Source organism: Gymnoscopelus braueri (assembly GCF_963280865.1).
Source record: "Gymnoscopelus braueri genome assembly, chromosome: 24".
Taxonomy (NCBI): Eukaryota; Metazoa; Chordata; class Actinopteri; order Myctophiformes; family Myctophidae; genus Gymnoscopelus; species Gymnoscopelus braueri.
The window spans coordinates 34478566-34500728 of record NC_137626.1 but is presented as its reverse complement, the minus strand read 5'-3'; the positions used below and the strand labels follow the sequence as shown (position 1 = coordinate 34500728).

The 22163-nt window shown below is 38.9% G+C and overlaps 1 protein-coding gene across 1 annotated transcript in view; it reads left to right on the top strand.

Moving 5' to 3' along the window:
* Nucleotides 1–22163, top strand: part of LOC308080600 (NACHT, LRR and PYD domains-containing protein 3-like) — a 60047-nt gene that overhangs the window by 30444 nt on the left and 7440 nt on the right. Inside the window, exons 9-16 of the mRNA XM_080422494.1 lie at nucleotides 4313–4316; nucleotides 4980–5196; nucleotides 8804–10598; nucleotides 10697–10867; nucleotides 11140–11313; nucleotides 11635–11805; nucleotides 12086–12259; nucleotides 15476–15531. Of these exons, the coding sequence (XP_080278620.1) occupies nucleotides 4313–4316; nucleotides 4980–5196; nucleotides 8804–10598; nucleotides 10697–10867; nucleotides 11140–11313; nucleotides 11635–11805; nucleotides 12086–12259; nucleotides 15476–15531 (2762 nt within the window). The remainder of the gene's footprint in view (nucleotides 1–4312; nucleotides 4317–4979; nucleotides 5197–8803; nucleotides 10599–10696; nucleotides 10868–11139; nucleotides 11314–11634; nucleotides 11806–12085; nucleotides 12260–15475; nucleotides 15532–22163) is intronic.

Sequence of the window (22163 nt, the reverse complement as noted above, 5' to 3'; positions counted from 1 at the left end):
TGTTTTCAGATGAACTACTGTATGCATCTTTGTATGAATAAAGTGCTTCATTAAATTTCACAGCTAGATGTTAAACTTTATGATTATATGAGCTGTTTAAACATGTTCAGTATCAAAGTCTAACAACATCAGGATGATATCAGGCCAACACAACACAATGACAGAGACATTAGAGGTCAGGTGGTTTTAGTGTCTATTAAACATGAATTATTATTACAATCTACAGTAAACTGCAGAGAAACACTCCCTGTCCTCTTTAGACACGTTTACAACCAGTTAGAATAAATACACATTTATAATGAACATTCAACATATTTTAGCTGCTTCATATTTATGTATACATATTTTTTTGTTATTTCATCCTAATCTTCTTAATGTGGAATATATTCTCTAAAACCATAGATGGGCTACATGCAGACCCCACCTTAACACTTGCGTGACTAAGCGGCCAATCTGACCGTTTGAGAAACCTGGAAACCGTCATTGTTCTATAGTTAATGGATCATTTGCATTTCACTTTCAGCCTGGCCAAGAGACCTCTCCTTTAGGCCTAATACTAATAATGAAATAAAAATTACAACCGTGTTGTCCTGTTACGAAACCCTTTTGGGTCTAGGGTGGAGTTTGTAACACAATGATATTTTACCAGGCTGTTGAGCATGAGGTGCAAATAAGGAGACCACACAAGGTTTTGAGCAAAAGGTGCAAGGTGCTTTTACTCTTAAGCAGAATAATATTTACAATACTTACATAAACACTATGCACAGGGCGTAAACAAAGCAGTAAGCCACTACCAGGGGACACAGGTGTTGCCAAAATAACAAAAGCAGCTAGGGAAACAAAAGACAGACTAACTAACTAATTATGTCACCTTCACAGTGAAAACAAAAGCCTGCCTACCTACTCTACCAATGTTCAAAAATACATAAGTGGCAACCACCCCTTACCTAATGTGCTTAACAAAGGTTCTGCCTACGCGATGTCTATGTATAGAGGCCTCTGTCTTTCCTGTCCCAAGGCAGCAGCATATACTAAGTAGATTACAGGTAGGAGAACAGACACTAAATGACAAAAGTTTGCTCTGGGAACATAAATGGAGGGCTATAAACAAGGCTACACAGACAGGGTTACAAACAGGAAATGGTTGAGAGAGAAAGAGCCAAAATGGGACCCAGCCTTTTATAGACAGCAGATGGTTGTGATTGGACGAGGGTGGGGCCAGGTAACAGGATGATTGACAGCTGATGAGACCTGTAGTGAGTGACAGAGGGAAGGAGAGACAGACAAGGGAAGGAATACAGAATCCCAGACAAAACTACGTGGAACGTAACATGTCCCCATAAATCTAACCTCTAAATGTTGTATTTCATCTGAGCAATGTGCACTGCTTCCCAGCCTCGCACTCTCACAGTGTTGCCATGTCTGCTTATTATAAGCGACTTTGGGCTTGTTTTCTATGACGTCTTTCTATGAAGACACGTTGTGAGCTTGTAGATAGGCTATTTTCAAGTTGGATGCAGCTCATTTTCTCATCTTTCACCAAAAATAGCAGATCTACAAACTCAAAACACAATGTTTGCTTGTAGATCTGCTAAAGCCAAATATTTGCCTATTGTCACATGCCCACAATAGGATGTTACGTGCTTAAGTTGGGTAGCAGAACAGCATACAGTTGTTTGTCCTAATCTCATTTTATGAATTATGTGAATTATAGTTATTTGACCTCAGCTGCATTAGAACAGCTTGTTTTAAGTTGAATATTTGTGTTAATAGTTTTTTAGTTCATATACACATATAAACTGCCTTTGTTTTGTTTACAATAAAACCCCTTTTTTATGAAATAGCCGTATGCCTAGCAGTCTAGAACAGGGTTTGTCCTCCTGGGGGCTCCTCACTGGCAGGTGAGCCAATAGGACAACAGCAGTGGCAACACAGAAAGGTGTGGGGAACGTCTTGACATGTGGGTGGGGTAAAACAAATTATATATATATATATATATATATATATATATATATATATATATATATATATATATATATATATATATATATATAATTGGCAAAAAAATAACGTGGGTTAAGAAAGTGTGAATGCATGTGTAGAGCAGAGGAGGACAAACTTTGATGATGGAGAGGACCACTAAATGTCCACTCTCACTCCAGGGACCACATTGTGTATCTGCACTCTCACCAGTAGTACACTGTAAGCCCCATCACTCAAATTGCCCAGAATAGTCAGAATGTAGGGATATTAGTGAATATTATTCAGTGTAAGATTTTATTTTGATTTATTACTTTTTTCAAATGTCAAATGCATCTATTAATACTTATATTAAGTGTATGAACAGACACAAATACATTGGACCTAAGAAAAAGAAAAATAACTTTAACTTGCATGTTTGGAATTGAAACAGCTGAAATAATATATCAGTATTGACCCATAGGCATCATTAAGTTAAGGTGGGGTCTGCATATGGCCCATCTATGGTTTTAGAGAATATATTCCATATAATAATAATAATATTTGTATAGCACCTTTCAAAAACAAGTTACAATGTGCTTTACCGTAAAACATAATAAAAGGGAGTAAAATCCTAGGCTAAGATTTACAAAATAAAATAATAGTTACAACGATTAAGTAAAAGCTGTACAAAAGAAGCGAGTTAAAGAAGAGATTTAAGAGGGCTTCTGACTGAGTTTGCCTGCCTGACATCCCCAGGCAGGGAGTTGCACAGTCGAGGGGACCATCAGTAGGTCCTGCTGGAGGATCTCAGGCAGCGGCCAGGCTCATAGGGAGTTTAAAAATCACATATTGGCAGGAGCCTGACTATTCAGGGCTTTAAAAACAAAAAGGGCAGCAAGGACTGGTGTAATGTGTTTAATTCTCTTAGTGTGTGTCAAAAGCCTGGCAGCAGCGTTTTGGATCAGTTTTAGTCTTTGTATATTTCACTTGCTGATACCCGAATAAAGTGCATGACAATAGTCAAGTCTGGAGGAGATAAAAGCTAATAATAATGAGCTTTTCTAGCTTTTCTAGGTCTGCAGGGGGAATAGCCTGACCTTGCCTAGCTGTCTCAATTGGGCAAAGCAGGATTAAAATAGAATGGGTGAACTGCTGTATAAAACATATGTCTCTAGTGTGTTGTAGAAGGAGTTCACTGCTAACATTATGTCCTGGTGTGTTGTAGAATGGTTTCACCGCTATAAGCATGTATGTCCTGGTGTGTCGCAACATGGTGTGAGCTTGTAGATCTGCTATAGCAGAATGTTCATTTATCGCATGCCCAGAATAGGGATGCTACGTGGTTGGATAGCAGAACAAAACAGTTGTTTGTCATGACTCTCATCTGAAATCTTCTTAGTTAGTTATTTGACCTCAGCTGCATTACAACAGCTTGTTGAAGGGGTATGAAACCCCAGGCTGATTTTGTAGTTTGTTTTCCACTTCAGGTTAAAAACTACAGCAGGGTAAAAAAAAAATCAGGCTGCACAACACTTCACTCATTAATTTGTATGGTGCAGCTGTGTTGCTTACTAGTCTTAATAAATGTCCCCCCTTTTGATACTATTGCATAGTTATTATTAGTTAACATTTCATGATCAGCCGATTCAAATTTCATCCTGGCGCCGTGTATAAATTGGTCAATATAGCCATCCCAAGTGTCAGGCTCACCCGCCGCCTATGGTTCCTGGTGTGTTTTAGAATTGGCTAATTGCTAAACATAGACTGTATGTCCTGGTGTGTTGTAGAATGGGTTCACTGCTATATAAACATGTACTGGTGTGAGTAGTGAAAACTGTGTTTAGAATAATTAATAATTAGATTATTGGTCTGACCATTCATTATTCATACTATTTTCTCCCAAAACATGACATCCAATAACCAGAGCAACATTCATTATGAAACGTGTGTGTGTGTGTGTGTGTGTGTGTGTGTGTGTGTGTGTGTGTGTGTGTGTGTGTGTGTGTGTGTGTGTGTGTGTGTGTGTGTGTGTGTGTGTGTGTGTGTGTGTGTGTGTGTGTGTGTGCGCACGTGTCCTCCACAGACATCCACTGCAAACATCCCAGGTTTACAGTGGTCAGTCTGCTCAGGAACGTCAAACGAACGTGGACTCCATATTTAAGGTGTGTTAAAGTACAACACCTTTTCTCCATCTGCAAATAAAATAAAAAAATATTGGTTGTTCACAATAGACACACTTACAGGGAAGTATTTAGGGGGAAGTAGATTGGTGTGAGGTGTACAGCGGACATGTGAATAGTTTTTCCCTGCCTGCTAGTGTTTGGTATTTTGGGGACTCATCTGTGTGCAGTGAGGTGCAGTGAGGTGCAGTAGGAGGGTGTTGTTTGAAAATCAGACAGCACCCTGCAGTTTTGATATCAACAAGGACCATGATTTAGGCGTGTGTTGTCAGCCTGCAACAGCAGACCTGGTGCAAGCAAGCACATTGTTATTTTCAGTACACTTTAGTTGTCGAAGCCAAAACCGACATAGACGTCGCCAAAATCACACAAAACCGCTTTATATAAATCATTTTATATATTTTTTTTACAATTTTTACTATTTCGGCTAATTCAAATCCACTACCTTGGAATGTCCGGTCCCGAAAAGCGACTGGAAACAAATACTATAGGCTGGAAGGGCAGCGAGGACGGGTCTTCACTCAGTAGAACCAGTAGAAGCCCTAGAAGCATTCCCTACTTTATCATAAATGTTTTAATTAATGGATGATTATGTGATTATTGTATTGGTCATGATTGAACCCATCTGCTACACACCCACTAATAATATATTCAGATAATCCAACCCACCATGCCACTTTAACGCAGGTGTAGTCCACCACGCCATTGACTGCACTATACACTTGTTTACCGAAAATAGACAACATCTGTACTCTTCAAATCACTGGACTTACAATCAATTCAATATGGTTGTTGATGTTGTTGTTATTATCATCATCATCATATTTTGTGTTTCAGCTGGTTGAAGAGAAGCTCGTAACATTTGTTAAGGAAGAGCTGAAGAGGTTCCAGAGTGTTCTGATGACAGGTTACCCAGAATGCTTAGAGATTCAGAGGAAGTTGATAGACAGTGAGGAGGAGCATAGGAGGAGCTTCAGAGAGGGAGCTCTGAAGACCACACTGCACCTCCTGAGGAGTGAGAAACAGGAGGCGCTGGCTGACACCCTGGAGAGCAGTAAGAATATTTTTATTTACAGCTTGAACATAACGGAGAGCAGTCAGACAATATTTATTTACAGCTTTAACATGATGGAGAGCAGTCAGACAATATTTATTTACAGCTTTAACATGATGGAGAGGACAAAGTATGGCAATATGATACGGTTGCGCATGCGGTTATTGGGCGGATTTTGATATGTATATATATATTTTTTGGCTACTTTATTCCGGTGTTAGGGTTAGGGTTAGGTTAGGGTTATGTTATTTAATTCTTATTTTTGCCTGATTTTACCGATTTATTATCAAAACATTTCAAATTAATTAAAATATATATTTTTTTTTGCAAAATCGATTGGGTGGGCCAGCTTTCTTTGTAGGTGGGCCACGGCCCACCCAGGCCCACCTTTGCACCCCTGATACCCCCTGATACCCATGATGAAAACAGAGCTATATTGTCCAATTTGACCATACTGTACAATACCAAATACTCTATAAAAACCAGTTCACCCGTGATGCTAGCCCTGAAACAGCCATGTTTCAGGGCTACCGTGATGCAAGCTTGTATCTGCTATCTGCTATTTTTGTGCAGTATTTGAACATAATTATACTTTTGAATTTTTAAGACAAATGTTCTCTTCTGGGGGTCCCTGGCACAATTTTTTTTCAGATGGAGGTCCATGGCTAAAATCAAACATATTCAAATATTTTGAAAATAGCAGATGTACAAGCTCACAACGCGTCGCATCGCTTGTGAGCTAGAAATCGGCTATTTTCAGATAGCCAAAGTATAGGGCTGAAGTGGTTTATGTATGTTTTGTCATAATAATCAAAAAGCAACTAGTAGTGACTAAAGTTTTCAAATAATTGTAGTGTAGTAAAAGTATAATATTTGCCTCTGAGATGTATTGGAATAGAAGTCAAAGTATTGCAAATTGGAAATACTCCAATCAAGTAAAAAAAAACTTAAAATTATACTCAAGTACTTGAGTACATGTACTTAGTTACTTTCCACCACTGTCAGCATTAGATTAATTACTTACTCACCTTCTGCAAAGATGACAAAAGAGAACCCACTTTTGTTCCAAAGGCCCACATTGTCTTGGTTTCAGAGAGCATGGTGGTATTTATGAACTTTTGCCCCAAAGTCTTTATATTCCATAATGTCCCACGTCCGTCCGTGTTGTTTACTTTTTGAGAACGTATAGGCTTGACGCACCTTGGTCAAGGAGCCCACAGAAATGTGTTTCCTTTCAAAACGATTGCGCTTTTTTTTTTAATCTATTCTTGTAATGTTATAATTCAACACACGTTTTATTTTGAAATACTACTGGAAATAGAAGTAGCTAGGTAGTTTAGTTGAAACTATTTCACGCTATTGAGATGAAATCAGCAGCTTGTGTTATGGAACGGGGAAAAAAAGAGAAACAGTCAGACAAAAAGTGAGGGTTATGAAGTCACGGATCCGTGAGAGTGAGGGTGTCCCTGCCCCTGCCTACAGCCGTGTCTGCTTCAAAATAACTTTGGCAAAGTGGGTCGGGAAAAATCAGCATGGTGCGCCTGTGGAGCAGGACTGTGTGCACAACCAGGCAATTAAATATAATTAGCTTAGTATATAAATAAACATTATACTCACCAGTGAGATTCCTGGCTGCTCGTGCTCACACAACTCAATGAATGCTTCACTGATTAGTATTTAAATAATGGGGTGAATAGTAATTAAATACTGCTTATAATAATAATAAGGGTAATAATAATAATAATAATAATAATAATAATAATAATAATAAGGGTAATAATAATAATAATAATAATAATAATAATAATAATAATAATAATAATAATAATAATTAATAATGATAATAATAAACTTTATTTGTATAGCACCTTTCATAAAGTGCTTTACATAAAAATGTATGTATGTCTATTTTCTATTTAAATGTATTTTTACTTTAAAATGTAGTTACTTTCAGTGAAATATTTTCATTTACTAACATAAAAGTATGTAATCCCAAACAAAAAATCAGCTTGCTTTGAAACACATTAATTGTTACAATTGACCCCGGTCACTGTGTTACAATTGCCCCCGATCGGGCAGCCATGATGAAATCCCATATTCTAGCTAGAAACACCTATACTAGCATAGACTGCTGACGTTAATTTGTGACCAATAACATAAAGATTCATCTAAATTTAAATTAGCTTTCACCTTAACTTTAGACAGCAGAAGGAAAATACTGTACATTCAAAAATGTACTTTTACACCTCAAAATCAGTTATATGGCCTTTCATATAGCGGCGTCATTAGGACAAAATGTCCACTTGCACTCACACTCCTACACAACATGTCTCTACCACTAAAATGATCCTTTGTGCACACGATATTTCTAAATCTAATTGGAAGTTTATATTGAAATCGAATGCATCAACAAGAATGATGTCATCCTGCAACATAATGACCCAGAACAACAAAAAGATGGTCATCATGTTAACACAACCTCTCATTTGAGGACAACAGTGACCGACCACAGCATAACTCTGACAATAACACATGAATCAGGTCAGGTTATTTTTTCTTTCCTGCATTATTTCACCTGGGAGAGTCACTGCTTTTCTTAAACCACATCAGCTGATCATGTAAAGGTAGTCTTTCATACGATTGTGCAGTAATGTAACAAGATCAGTACCTTGCTTCTTATGTCATGTCAAGTCAAACATTCAAACATTTTCAATTACCATTTGGTTAGTCTGGGAGGCTTCGGCTCAAAGCCTGGACAGCAGGGGCGCGGCCACTGCGTTCTGATTCAAATCAACAGCCAATGAAGAAAAGGGGGCGGGATCCACATACAGTGGGTGTTGCATGTAAATAGGAGCGACGGGAAGCAATTTCCCCTTGAGAAATTGCGGCCGCCATTGTTGTGTACTGCTGTTTGCCTCTCGTCTGACTTTTTAGACGAGTTGCACAGCTCTCAGACCGGTAAGAGGCGTGTCCGCTCAGATTATGAGCGTAAGTTACATCCCGCCCACAAATACAGGGGTTTTGGCCCAGAAGTTCCTCGCCCCTCCCGTTCGTATGCGAGAGCTGGCGAAAACTTCTGGGAACTCAGATTACCATTTGGTTGATGTGTTTGGTCTCTCTTACATTAAAGTTGATGTAGACAATATTCAGCGCCAAAATCCGGCACTATACTTCACATCACAACCCATCTGTTGCAAAGGTTTCCTTATTTCCCTGAGTTATGTCTGTGAGGCAGCACTCATGCAGTTTGCACCATGTAACACAGTGCCTGCCCACAAACTGTCTCTTTAGGGAAAACACCTACCTACCTAACAAAAACGGAAGCTACACAAATAAGAAATAATTATCTAAATAATCTTTAGCATCTCATTGAGCGGCCGTAGCTTAGTGGGTAGAGGGGCTGCCTGGGTAACAGAAGGTATCAGGTTTGATCCCCAGCCCTGGCAATTTATTCAGGTGTCCTTGAGCAAGACACTTAACTAACTGTTTCCTCCTGCGCCCATGTCTGAAAATAAAACAGACTTTCCCCTGCGGGAACAAGTAGGGCTAAGCTAATGACTTAGTATTATTATTATAGTTTTTTTTTCCTTTTTCTTTTCTTTTTTAGAAACCCTTGCTGCTGTCAGTCAACGACAACTCAAGTCTAATCTCAGGAAGAAGTGTGAGTGTTTATCTGAGTGGATTGCAAAAGAGGTAAAGCAAAAAACACCTCTGAATCAGATCTTCACAGAGCTCTACATCACAGAGGGAGGGAGTGGAGAGGTCAATAAAGAACATGAGGTCAGACAGATTGAAACAGCATCCAATAAACCAGCTAGACCAGAAACTACAATAAAATCTGAAGACATCTTTAAACCTTTACCTGGTACACATGAACCTGTCAGAACAGTAATGACGAAGGGAGTGGCTGGCATTGGTAAAACAGTCCTAACTCAGAAGTGCGCTCTGGACTGGGCAGAAGACAAAGCCAACCAGAACATCCACTTCATGTTTCCATTAGCTTTCCGAGAGCTGAATTTGGTGAAGAAGAATTACAGCTTGGTAGGACTTCTTCATCATTTTTTTGGTGGAAACAAGGAAGCAGACATCTCCAGCGTAAAGGGGTCCAAAGTTGTGTTCATCTTGGATGGATTAGATGAGTTTCGGATTCCTCTAGACTTCAAGAACAATGAAATCTTGACTGATGTCACAGAACCAACTTCAGTGGACGTGCTTCTGACAAATCTTATCAAAGGGAACCTGCTTCCCTCTGCTCACATCTGGATAACCTCACGACCTGCAGCAGCCGATCAGATCCCTTCTGATTATGTTGACAGGGTGACAGAGGTGAGGGGGTTCACTGATCTCCAGAAGGAGGAGTACTTCATGAAGAGATTCAGTGATGAGAACCAGGCCATGGCATTCATCTCACACATCAAGACATCACGGAGCCTCCACATCATGTGTCACATTCCAGTGTTCTGTTGGATCACTGCTGCAGTTCTGGAGGACATTTTGAGAACAGAGGAGAAAGGACTGCTGCCAAAGACCCTGACTGCGATGTACATCCACTTCATGGTGGTTCAGTCCAAACAGAAGAATGTCAAGTATCATGGCGGTGCTCAGGCACATTCTGACGGGAATAGTGAGGCCATTCTGTCTTTGGGAAAATTGGCTTTTGAACAGCTGGAGAAAGGTAACCTGATCTTCTATGAAGCAGACCTGAAAGAGAGTGGCATTGATATCAGAGACGCCTCAGTGTACTCAGGAGTGTTCACGCAAGTCTTTAAAGAGGAGTTTAGGTTGTACGAAGACAAGGTGTTCTGCTTTGTTCATCTGAGTGTTCAGGAATTTCTCGCTGCTCTTTATGTCTTTCACTCCTTCGTCAACACTGGTGTCAACGTACTATCAGAACAACAACAAACCTCCAAGTGGTCCAAGATGTTTGGAGACAAACCCAAGTTAGATGACCTCTACCAGAGTGCTGTAGACAAGGCCTTACAGAGTCCTAATGGACACCTGGACTTGTTCCTTCGTTTCCTGCTGGGCCTCTCAGTGGACACCAACCAGACACTCCTGCGAAGACTGTTGAAACAGACGGGAAATAGGTTCCCAACTAATCATAAAACAGTCAACTACATCAAGGAGAAGATCAGAGACAATCCCTCCCCAGAGAAAAGCATCAATCTGTTCCACTGTCTGAATGAGCTGAATGATCATTCTTTAGAGGAGGACATCCAACAGTACCTGACGTCAGGAAGTCTCTCCACAGACAAGCTCTCTCCTGCTCAGTGGTCAGCTCTGGTCTTCATGTTGCTGTCATCAGAAAATGAGCTGGACATGTTTGACCTGAAGAAGTACTGTGCTTCAGAGGAGGCTCTTCTGAGGCTGCTACCAGTGCTCAAGGCCTCCAACAGAGCTATGTAGGTGCACTGATAACACGACACATTTAATATATGATGTGATATTTATTTTACAGAAAATAATATACAAAAAAATATTGTCACTAATACTCCTTCAGGTTGAGTGGCTGTAACCTTTCAGAGAGATGCTGTAAGGAGTTGTCATCCGTTCTCAGCTCCAACTCTAGCCTGAGAGAGTTGGACTTAAGTAAAAACAGCATACACGATTCAGGAGTAGAGCTTCTCTCTGCTGGACTGGGGAGTCCAGACTGTACACTGGAAACTCTCAGGTTAGTATTCCTGAAATTGTTGAACAATTGACGATTTAAAATAATTGTATTTAAGTTTATTCTGAGAAGTAGACTTTTTTAGTTTTTAACAGACAAAATAACTTTCTATATTTAATGCAAGAACATGTGTTTTTTGTGTGTGTGTGTGTGTGTGTGTGTGTGTGTGTGTGTGTGTGTGTGTGTGTGTGTGTGTGTGTGTGTGTGAGTGTGTGAGTGTGTGCGTGTGCGTGTGCGTGTGCGTGTGTGCGTGTGCTGTGCGCGTGTGTGTGTAGGTTGTCAAGGTGCCAGGTCACAGAGAAAGGCTTTTCTTCCCTGGCCTCAGCTCTGAAGTCCAACCCTTCCCACTTGAGAGTGTTGGACGTGAGCAACAATCATGCAGGAGACTTAGGCGTGGCACATCTCTCAGCTGTTATGAAGGATCCACACAGTAGACTAGACACCCTTAGGTATTAGAGACTTGATATGTGTGTGAATATCCCCATTTCTTTGTGAATCTGAACTGGCCTTTAGGCTGTCATTACAGTAAAGACCTGATCCTGTAATATAAAACACACAGACATTTGTCTGTGGGAGAATGTATTCTGCATTACTGAACTTATACAGCTTTGAGTTTAATGAATGACTATAAAAGAACATTGCAGCCACAGCATTTCTATTCAGAGATGTACAGTTGTGGTAGATCCATGCTCAGAAAAAATATTAACAGAGCCATGTAGGTGCACTGATGACTATATATACAAAACATATTGTCACTAATACTTTTTCAGGCTGAGTGGCTGTAACCTTTCAGAGAGATGCTGTGAGGAGTTGTCATTCTTTCTCAGCTCCAACTCTAGCCTGAGAGAGTTGGACCTATGTAACAATGACATAAACGAATCAGGAGTAGATCTGCTCTCTGCTGGACTGGGGAGTCCAGACTGCACACTGGAAACTCTCAGGTAAGTGTTCCTGAAATTGTGTTGAGCAAGTGACAATTTTAAATAAGAGTATATAAAGTTTATTCTGAGAAGTAGGCTCGTTTAGTTTTTAACAGACAATAATAATTTAGTTATTTAATGCAGGAACATGTGTGAAACTTTTCACTATGTGTGTGTGTGTGTGTGTGTGTGTGTGTGTGTGTGTGTGTGTGTGTGTGTGTGTGTGTGTGTGTGTGTGTGTGTGTGTGTGTGTGTGTGTGTGTGTGTGTGTGTGTGTGTGTTTGTGTGTGTGTGTGTGTAGGTTGTCAGGGTGTCAGGTCACAGAGAAAGGCTTTTCTTCTCTGGCCTTAGCTCTGAAGTCCAATCCCTCCCATTTGAGGGTGTTGGACATGAGAAACAATCATCCAGGAGACTCAGGCGTGGCACTGCTTTCTGCTGTTCGGGAGGACCCACACAGTAGACTGGACACTCTTAGGTATTACAGACTTTGTGTGTTTGAATGTCCCCATCTCTTCCTGAATCTTTTATCTGAACTGGTCTGTAGGCAGTCATTACAGTAAAGACCTGATCCTATATTATAAAACATACAGATATTTGTCTGTGGGAGAATGTACTTGACATTATTGAACTTATACAGCTGTGAGTTTAATGAATGACATAAAAGAGCATTGCAGCCACAGTATTTTTATTTACAGATGTATCATAGTTGTGGTAGATCCATGCTCAAAAAATAATATGCAAACATATCCACACATGATTTAAGTAAGAACTTAGAAATACAGCCCATGTCAAGCAAAGCAGCACACAATAACATGGTAACATGTAGAATATTGCTTAAAAGTATTTGATTAAACATTAGATTAGATGCAGATTTAGTTCTCCTCATTTCTATGGACAGATTTAGCTATATGGAGAGCACATTTTTGGAACGCAAGTTATTTCCATTTCTGTTCAACAAGTAGGTGTGCTACCCAACCACAGGACCTAAATGTTTCAATAGAAGAGTAAGGAGACCACCTCCAACCACCACAGTGTTAGTTATATTGATTAAAGTTATACTTAATTAACATTCTCCCCCCTATTTAAAGTGTGTTGAGTACTTAGAAAAGCACTATATATCGGAGGTATCATTATTATTATCATTACCCTTATTATTATTATTATTATTATTATTATTATTATTACCCTTATTATTATTATTATTATTATTATTATTATAAGGGTAATAATAATAATAATAATAATAATAATTATTATTATTATTATTATTATACTCCACCATGTGCTAATGGTGCTAAATGTGCTAAATGTAACTTTTTGTTCACAAAAAAAGTTATGGATTGCAGTTTTAAGGGATAGATGAGTATGGATAGTGTACATCAAATATGTACTCCACAAAAGCAGGCAGTAAACAAACCATACAACCACACTACTCGTCGGGCCTCATTCACTAAACTTGGGTCCACACATATTTTGTACTTTATTGTTTATTGTTTATTGTTATTGTTATATTATTATAGATATACTTATCCGCATATCTGCATATCTGCACCTTTCCACGTTCGTCTTTTTGTCCCTGGATTTTGATGGACGTACACTCAAACTCACGTCCGCTCGGGAGTCGGGAGCAGACTTATATGCCTCAAACCTTTCATATATGTTGAAAGAATAGAATAAATTCTTCTTAATGCAAAATCAATTAATAGTGCCAAACCTGAAATAAAATATGTATGTGCCCAACCGTATTTTGTCAACACAAAAATGTACAATTTAGGCATTTACAGTAGCAGACGCTATCAATCCAGAGCGAGTTACAGTAAGCAAGGTATACACGGCCAACTCCATATGTTGCTATATTCATTTATAATATTGACCTCATCACATCACATGAAAGCTTACATGTCTTACCATCTGATGATGATACAGTATGAATGAAATCTATGAGCGGGACGCTGGTTTCAGATCATGTGGAAACGCGCAACGCAACGCTCGCGGCTCTAAACAGCGCCATCAGGAAGGCCTACATTGAAAAGATGCAAGACCAACTCAGCAGAGGTGACATCAGGGGTACGTGGCAGGCGGTACACAACCTGACGGACGGTTAAGTTTTTTCAGGAAATGAAAAACGTAATATTTTTTTAAATAAAGCAATACTGCCAAAGTTGGTATTGCGACTTATATATTGTCAGATACTTGCATATGCCATTATATTATCACCACTTAAATCCAGCTCTAGTGGAAACAGCTGACAATGGATCTCCAAGCTCACAATGCATCACAACGCGTGAATTAATGCCCTGATGCTTCATGACACTGCTATATAGGCCTACAATAATAAGCAGGACTTTAAATATTACAATAACTTCTGCAAAGAGGGGTTCACAGAGTTGGAGTTTCAGTAGAACTAGTGAGAGAAATGCTATATGAACTAATTTCGTCACGTTGCTCTCCTCAGAAAACACTGACTACATAGATTTAAAATGTTAAAGTTTGTTTTCTTCCGCTCTAGTCTGCAGCTGTTGCCCCCCATACCAGATTTGTGTTGTTAGAATGTTTTAAAAATATTCCAAATATTCCACATTTTATTTCACGATTTTTTTAAATAGCAGCTCTACAAGCTCTAGAAAATAGCAGATCTACAAGCTCTAGAAAATAGCATATTTACAAGCTCTAGAAAATAGCAAATCTACAAGCTCTAGAAAATAGCAGATCTACAAGCTCACAACACATCGCGATGTGACGTGTTGGGAGCTTGTAGATCGGCTATTTTCAATGTATACAGTAGGTTTAAGGAGCTCATAATGGCCTAGTCTGGTGCCTATAGTTGCTTCTTTTGGGCTTGTTTTCCTAGACCTGTTTGCTTATTTCTCTCGCAAAATTTGGCAACACTGGTGCTGAAGAAGTTCAACTTCGTCTCTCGTCAAAAATACAGATGTCGTCGGCGTCGTTGTACATCTGCTCTGTCTGGAAGCGAGTCCCTCGATTGCACGAGGGATCAGCTGAACGTAATGAGAATATGAAGTTTACAAAGTTTAACCACACCACCAAAAAATAGGCTAATAAACATGGAAAGGATATTATATAAGCCTTTTCTACTGAACATTGCGCACTTTACAGAGGTAAAAAGATGATTAATATATCTCTGCCCTACGTCGGAATGGGGAATGGATCTGTTCTGGACACAGCTAGATTTCAGTCATACTGTATCCTTCCTCGTCAGATGGTAAGACATGCGTTCATGTAATATGGTCAATAATATAACAAATTAATAGCGCGACATTGTAGTTAGCATGATGAAAGTCTAATAGGCAAAACTGTGGCCACTGTGCTGAGGGATCTAATTTGCATCATGTCTATAATATGCATACAAGCAATAGATCGTTTAGGCTATATATTTCTTTTTTATATGTGTTGACAAATGTTGGGCACATACATATTTTATTTGAGGTTTGGCACTATAGCAATTTATCTGGCATGAAGAATAAGGCATTCTAATGACATACGCAAGCTTTGGTCCAGTGTAAGTCCTCCGTAAAAAATCACGGACAAAATATTATTGATGAATCACACTCGTGGGAAGTTGCATAAATTCCTTTATGTTCAAAATATTGGTGTAAAACAGCTTAGTGAATCGGGCCCCCCGTTTCTATAAGAATATGTAGACCTGACTTTGTCTCTCTTCCACCCGCAGTGTCGGACATGGTGGAGTGTGTTGGCTGAAACAAGGTTTAAGAAAGTGCCCAAAAAGTAAGTGTGTATTCTGTTTTATTCATGAAATCAAAGCAGCACACATCCAACTATTTAGACACAGCTCATACACACCAGCAGGTGACATTCAGTTATTCACATCCTACTCTGAATGCAGATGTTAATAACCATAATGTGTAGGCTAATACAGCTAATACTACATGATGTATGGTGTTTTATGCATAGATACAATAAATAACTAATACAAAAGCCATAATGTAATTGGAAGCCACTTACAGGCAAACAGAGTGGAATATCATTGGTATGTGATATAAATAATCGGTTTGATACTTGTTTGTCACGTGACTTCACTTGAAGAAAATGTGAAATGGTGTTAGATGTAGTCAGGCAGAATTACTGTAGGTAAGAGTTTTATGCAAAAATGTAAAGTGGGCAGGTATAGGTATATACTAATTAGAAATAAAGGATAATATGGAATGTAAAATACTAATGCAATATAATGGACTAACACACTACTCAGTTTCTGACTTTATTTGTGAAATAAGCTCAGTTTCTGATGGGACTTTATTTGTGAAATAAGCTCTAAGACTATGATAGTAAATATAAATAATACTAATATAAGACAAAGACAATGTGGTTTAAAAACATTTCATCACATTGAACATGATCATAGAACCTATGATGAGTCAAATCCAGGTTCCACTGGTGGAAGCTCTTAACCATTACAATACCAGTTTACACTGTAATTTTTAAAACCACACCATTACAATACCAGTTTACACTGTAAAACTAGACCATTACAATACCAGTTTATACTGTAATTGTTAAAACCACACCATTACAATACCTGTTTACACTGTAAAACTAGACCATTACAATACCAGTTTATACTGTAATTGTTAAAACTACACCATTACAATACCAGTTTACACTGTAAAACTAGACCATTATAATACCAGTTTATACTGTAATTGTTAAAACTACACCATTACAATACCTGTTTACACTGCAAAACTAGACCATTGTCTGGAAAACTTCAGTAATACAGTGTATGAAAGTGACTTTTGTTACACTGGCACACAAACCCTTTTGCAATGTTTCAGCATGGCTGTTTACCCCATAGATATATATAAAGGCTAGATGACTCACCCACGCTGCTGGCCAATGGAGTACGACGTTGCCACATGGCGGCCATCTTGGGATGGTCATTCATAACATTATGTCTATGGTGCATATACTTTGAAATAACCATAGCGTGCTCAATTTTCATCCGATTTTCAAACGGTTTGGTGTGTTGTAAACACCAAAGATGTATTTATGATACTGCATACTTAATGTTATAAAAAAAAACATGATTATAATTATAAGTATGCAGTATCATAACTACATCTTTGGTGTTTACAAAACACGAAACCGTTTGAAAATCGAATGAAAATTGAGCACGCTATGGTTATTTCAAAGTACATGCACCATAGACATAATGTTATGAATGACTGTTGCAAGATGGCCGCGGTTGAGCTACGCTTGCGACGGCCCCTTGAGCCATCTAGCCTTTATATATATCTATGGTTTACCCTCCCTGATTACACTTGTGTGGGCTTGAAATTGACCATGAAAAGGCACCGTTTTATATGGTACATTGTTACCCATTATACACACACACTGCCATCCAGCCACACTAATTGACGCATGGAGCCATGGAGTGTGGAGTCGGCGTTGTTGCCAGTCTCACAGCAGACACATGGCCAAACTAACTCCACACTTTCCACAAATATTCCTCAGTATTCTGCCTGTAACACCAGCTGCTTCCCATACCGTTACTTGCACGGTGTAAAATTAATACGAAACTAATTAGGACCCAATACTTATGCAAATCACTTCTGCATGCGCTGCAACGTCAAAATCGTTACGATTTTTTGGACAACATATCTACAAGCTATACGCCTCGCGTGTCGACACGTTGTTGCCTTGCAGATCTGTTATTTTTTTTTCTCACCAAGCTGCCAATAGCCCCTCCCCGTTTTACTAACTGCACAGCAGACAGCACAGAGCTGTCAGAGTGTGTGTGTGTGTGTGTGTGTGTGTGTGTGTGTGTGTGTGTGTGTGTGTGTGTGTGTGTGTGTGTGCGTGTGCGCGTGTGTGTGTGTGTGTGAGCAGAGCTGCCAAGTCTCACCCTTTGAGAGTGAGAATCACGCAATTTAACCTCTTCACACGCCTCACGCCACACTTGTCATTTCACACGCCTTTTCCCCCCTCTCACTACTTTATAATATATTTTTTTATTTGATTATATATTTCCATAACTTGTTGCTTGAGACTTGCCGTAGTGGGTGATATCCCCCCACTTCTGGGACGAAGAAAAAAGAAAAAGAAAAGTCCTCCGAGCAGAAAAACAGCAACCGGGTGGAAAACAGAACGCTCGTCCTAAAACACACTGCCCCATTTTTTCCGCCGACCGTGGCCGCCGGATTAGACCCGGGGCGAGGGTGTTTTAAGACAACGGTTCCATTTCCATTTCTTAATGGAGAGGTGCGCTGAGAGATGGACAGCAGAGAAAAAGGACCCGCCTCCACTGTTGACTCTTTGTTTTTGATAGTTTGTAAAAGTTCCCAAAGACACATTTAGTTTGAGTTGACGTCCTCCCATCCACTCAGTTTATATTTGATCTGAAACAAGCATGCGCTGTGATTGGCCAGTCATCGCTTTGACTGGCAGTTCTGCCTTGGTGTGACTTCTACCTTTTTGGTAGGAAGGGGCGTCGCCTTCCTGAATTCAGCTAACCGCAAGCAGGTAGGGGCGATGCTAGAATTATTAGCACTAGACCATACCCGGTGAAGTGCGCAGGCGAAAGTAGTTGCAAACGTGGGGTAATTGCGCGACCCCCCAAAATAATCATATTGGGGACCCCCCACCCTGACAAGCACTTGTCTAGGAGTTGTAGTAGTTGAGTCATTACATTTTGTTTATCTGTGTTCCACAGATAAATATTGTGAAAATAGCGGATCTAAAAGCTCACAACGTCTCGCAATGCGAGGCGTTGTGAAGTTGTAACAATGTGGAGTTTTTTTATGCTATAGTTTGTTACTTTTCACGCAGTAGCCTAATGGTCTTTTTTCTTTTTTTCCCTCTTCATTTTAGAGGTATTAAAAGTCCTTAAACTGTCACCTTAGAAATGTGCAGATACCCTTGATTCCAATACTTTTACTTGTAACAAAGTATTTCTACATTGCGGTGTTTATACTTTTACTTAAGTAAAACATGTGAGGACTCAAAACACTTTTTGACAATCATTGTCACATTGTATCTCATTTAGTGTAGATTGTAGGCGGGGGTTCTGCAAAACTGTTATTTGACACATGTATGGCGCCCTCTATGGGTTTAAGTGAAATAGCTTTTTCCACTACACTGTGTAGAGGCCCCTCAATATGTGATAAAAGGAAAGGCCGTCCGTCGCCTTAAGTATATTTTGATGACAATACTTTTGTATTTTTACTCAAGTAAAACCTTTAATGTAGGCCTTTTGCTTGGAACAGAGTATTTTTTATCCTGTAGTAGCTTATTACTACCTTATTGAACCAGAGATTTCTTGTCAGGCAATAGAGCCCATGTGGTAAACGTCCTACGGTCCTAATCCGAGTGGTTAGGACATGTACATAGGTAGTGGTGGACAGTAACTAAGTACATTTACATGAGTACTGTACTTGAGTACATATCTGAGGTATTTTTACTTTACTGGAGTATTTCCAATTTTCAATACTTTTACTTCTACTCCAGTGGTTCTCAACATTTTAAGGACGCGACCCCCCAAAATAATCATATTGGGGACCCCCCACCCTGACAAGCACTTGTCTTGGAGTTGTAGGAGTTGAGGCATTACATTTTGTTTATCTCTGTTCCACAGATAATATTGTGAAAGTAGCAGATCTAAAAGCTCACAATGCCTTCGTGACACAAGGCGTTGTGAGCTTGTAGATCTGCTATTTTCACAACATTTGCCTCTTTCTTCGGTAAATTGGCAATGTGGAGTTTTATTATAGTATAGTTTGTTGGTTACTTTTCACGCAGTAGCTTAATGGCCTTTTTTCATTTTTTTCCCTTTTCATTGTAGAGGTATTAAAAGTCCTTAACCCATTTAGACCGGGGAAAGAATCTGGGTCATTTTTTGTTTTTTTTTGGCTATTCAAAAATAGCAGATAGCTATTTAGCGTATAATAGCAGTATAATAGCAGATATACAAGCTCATAGCGCGGCACTCGGTGCCGCGCTATGAGCTTGTATATCTGCTATTTTTGAATAGCCAAAGTGTAAAATATGGATAAAGTGGTTACACGGATGCGTTCCTGGTTTGAATGGGTTAAACTGTCACTTTATAAATGTGCAGATACCCTGTATACAGTTATACTGCATGTTTGTTTGTTTGTTTACTGTTGAGTGAGAAAACAATGTTGCACATTAAGCAAATCATCTGGGAAAATTATCCCCACAATCCCCCCCTGGGGGTCCCAACCCACAGGTTGAGAACCACTGTTCTACTCCACTACATCTTGGAGGCAAATATTGTATTTTTACTCCACTACAATTATCTGAAATGTTTAGTTACTTTGTAGATTTTGATTATTATTACAATACATACATTAACCACTTTGGCTGTTTGAATAAAGCCGATCTACAAGCTCACAACGCGTTGCAACAAGGACTTTTGTATGGACTTTATACATTTAAACCCTTATGCTTTTACTTTTGGTACTTTAAGTATATTTTGATTCCAATACTTTTACTTGTAACAAAGTATTTCTACATTGTGGTGTTTATACTTTTACTTAAGTAAAACATGTGAGGACTCGACTTTTGTTTTGCAAGCTGATGTGTCCACCACTGAGTGGAATATCAAAACACTTTTTGACAGTCATTGTCACATTGTACCTCAATGGTACAAATTATCCCCACAATCCCACAGGTTGAGAACCACTGTTCTACTCCACTACATCTCAGAGGCAAATATTGTATTTTTTCTCCACTACAATTACCTGAAATGTTTAGTTACTTAGAGATTTTCAACTAGTTTTTTGCAAGCTGATGACTTTCACTCTGTTACATTTAAAATATAAATATTGTACTTTTGACTTTAACCACTTACTGTAAACCATATTTCAAATAGAGTGAAAATAGCCGATCAACAAGCTCACAACGCGTTCACAAGTTGTGAGCTTGTAGATCTGCTATCTATTTTAATAATTCAATACAGCACACATCGATATGAAAAAAAAAATGTACTTGGTAATTTGTTCTTTTGAGTACTTACTTGTGTCCACCACTGGCTCTAATGTTTGACAGCGAGTCTCCGGTTTGATTCCCGAGCCTGGTGGCTGCTTTGCTGCATGTCACTCCTCTACTCTCTGAATCTTTCCTGTCTCTCTACTGTACTATACAATAAAAACATATAAATACATATATAAATGAATAAATAACACACACACACACATACACAGGAATCAACACAGTGTGTGCATCATACATACATGTGTGTACATATGTGTTTGTGCGTTTGTGTGTGATCCTTTATGATTTCAGCAGGTGTGACCTGTGGTAAGACCTGGAACGCAACTGTGTCATTTTTGGATTTGAGCAAAAAAAATACACTTTGGCTATCCAAAAATAGCAGATCTACAAGCTCATAGTGTGGCACACAGTTCCGGGCTACAAGCATGTAGATCTGCTATTTTTGATTTTTTTTAAAAATGTGTGCATATCTCGAATATATTTATTGTTTTAAAGCAAACATTTTTAACTCAAATCTTTACTTCTGGGGGTCCCTGAAACAAAATATTTTGAGATGGGGGTCCGCGGCCAAATACATATAATTTTGGGGGTCCTTGACATGAAAAAGTTTGAGCACCACTGATATAGAAACATACGTTTTTCAGAAAACTGTTAGGATTTAGAAGACATTTTGTATAATCGGCACCTCAGGCCTTAATGGGTTAAGTTGCACATGTGTTGTCTCCTGTTAGTGTTTAATTAATTAGTGTAACTGGTTGCATCTTTGTGATTAGTATTTTTACTCATTTTAAGTACATTTAAGTATTTTTACTAAATGTATTTACTTTTGAGTATGTTTACCGACTTTGATTACTTTTTACCCACTGTAGTTACCTTTTTAGTCACTTTAGTTACTTTTAAGTACTTAAGTACTTTTACTCAAATTGTAGATATGTCTTTTTAGTAGTGTGTGTGTGTGTGTGTGTGTGTGTGTGTGTGTGTGTGTGTGTGTGTGTGTGTGTACGTGTGCGCACACATGCGTACTTCACGCGCACGTGAGCTGAGGCAGCCTGTGTGCGCGCGTCTATATATAGACAGTCTATATTATAGCCGTCTATAACGTCTATAACATAGACGTCTATATATAGACGCATAAAAAACAACTGGCTAAGCCTAGACGTTGAAAAAACGTTCACTTTTAGACCAGTTATAACCCGGTTTTAGACGGAGGTCTAATAGCCGACTATGGCTCACTGGTTCACATTATGCATGGATAGATCATATATAGTCTACAATAGTTAGGATATAAATCAACAAATACATTCTACAATAGTTAAGATATAAATCAACAAATATCCCTGCATGGTCTGTCAGATGTGAAATGAGATAAGACTAATTAAGACTAATTAAGA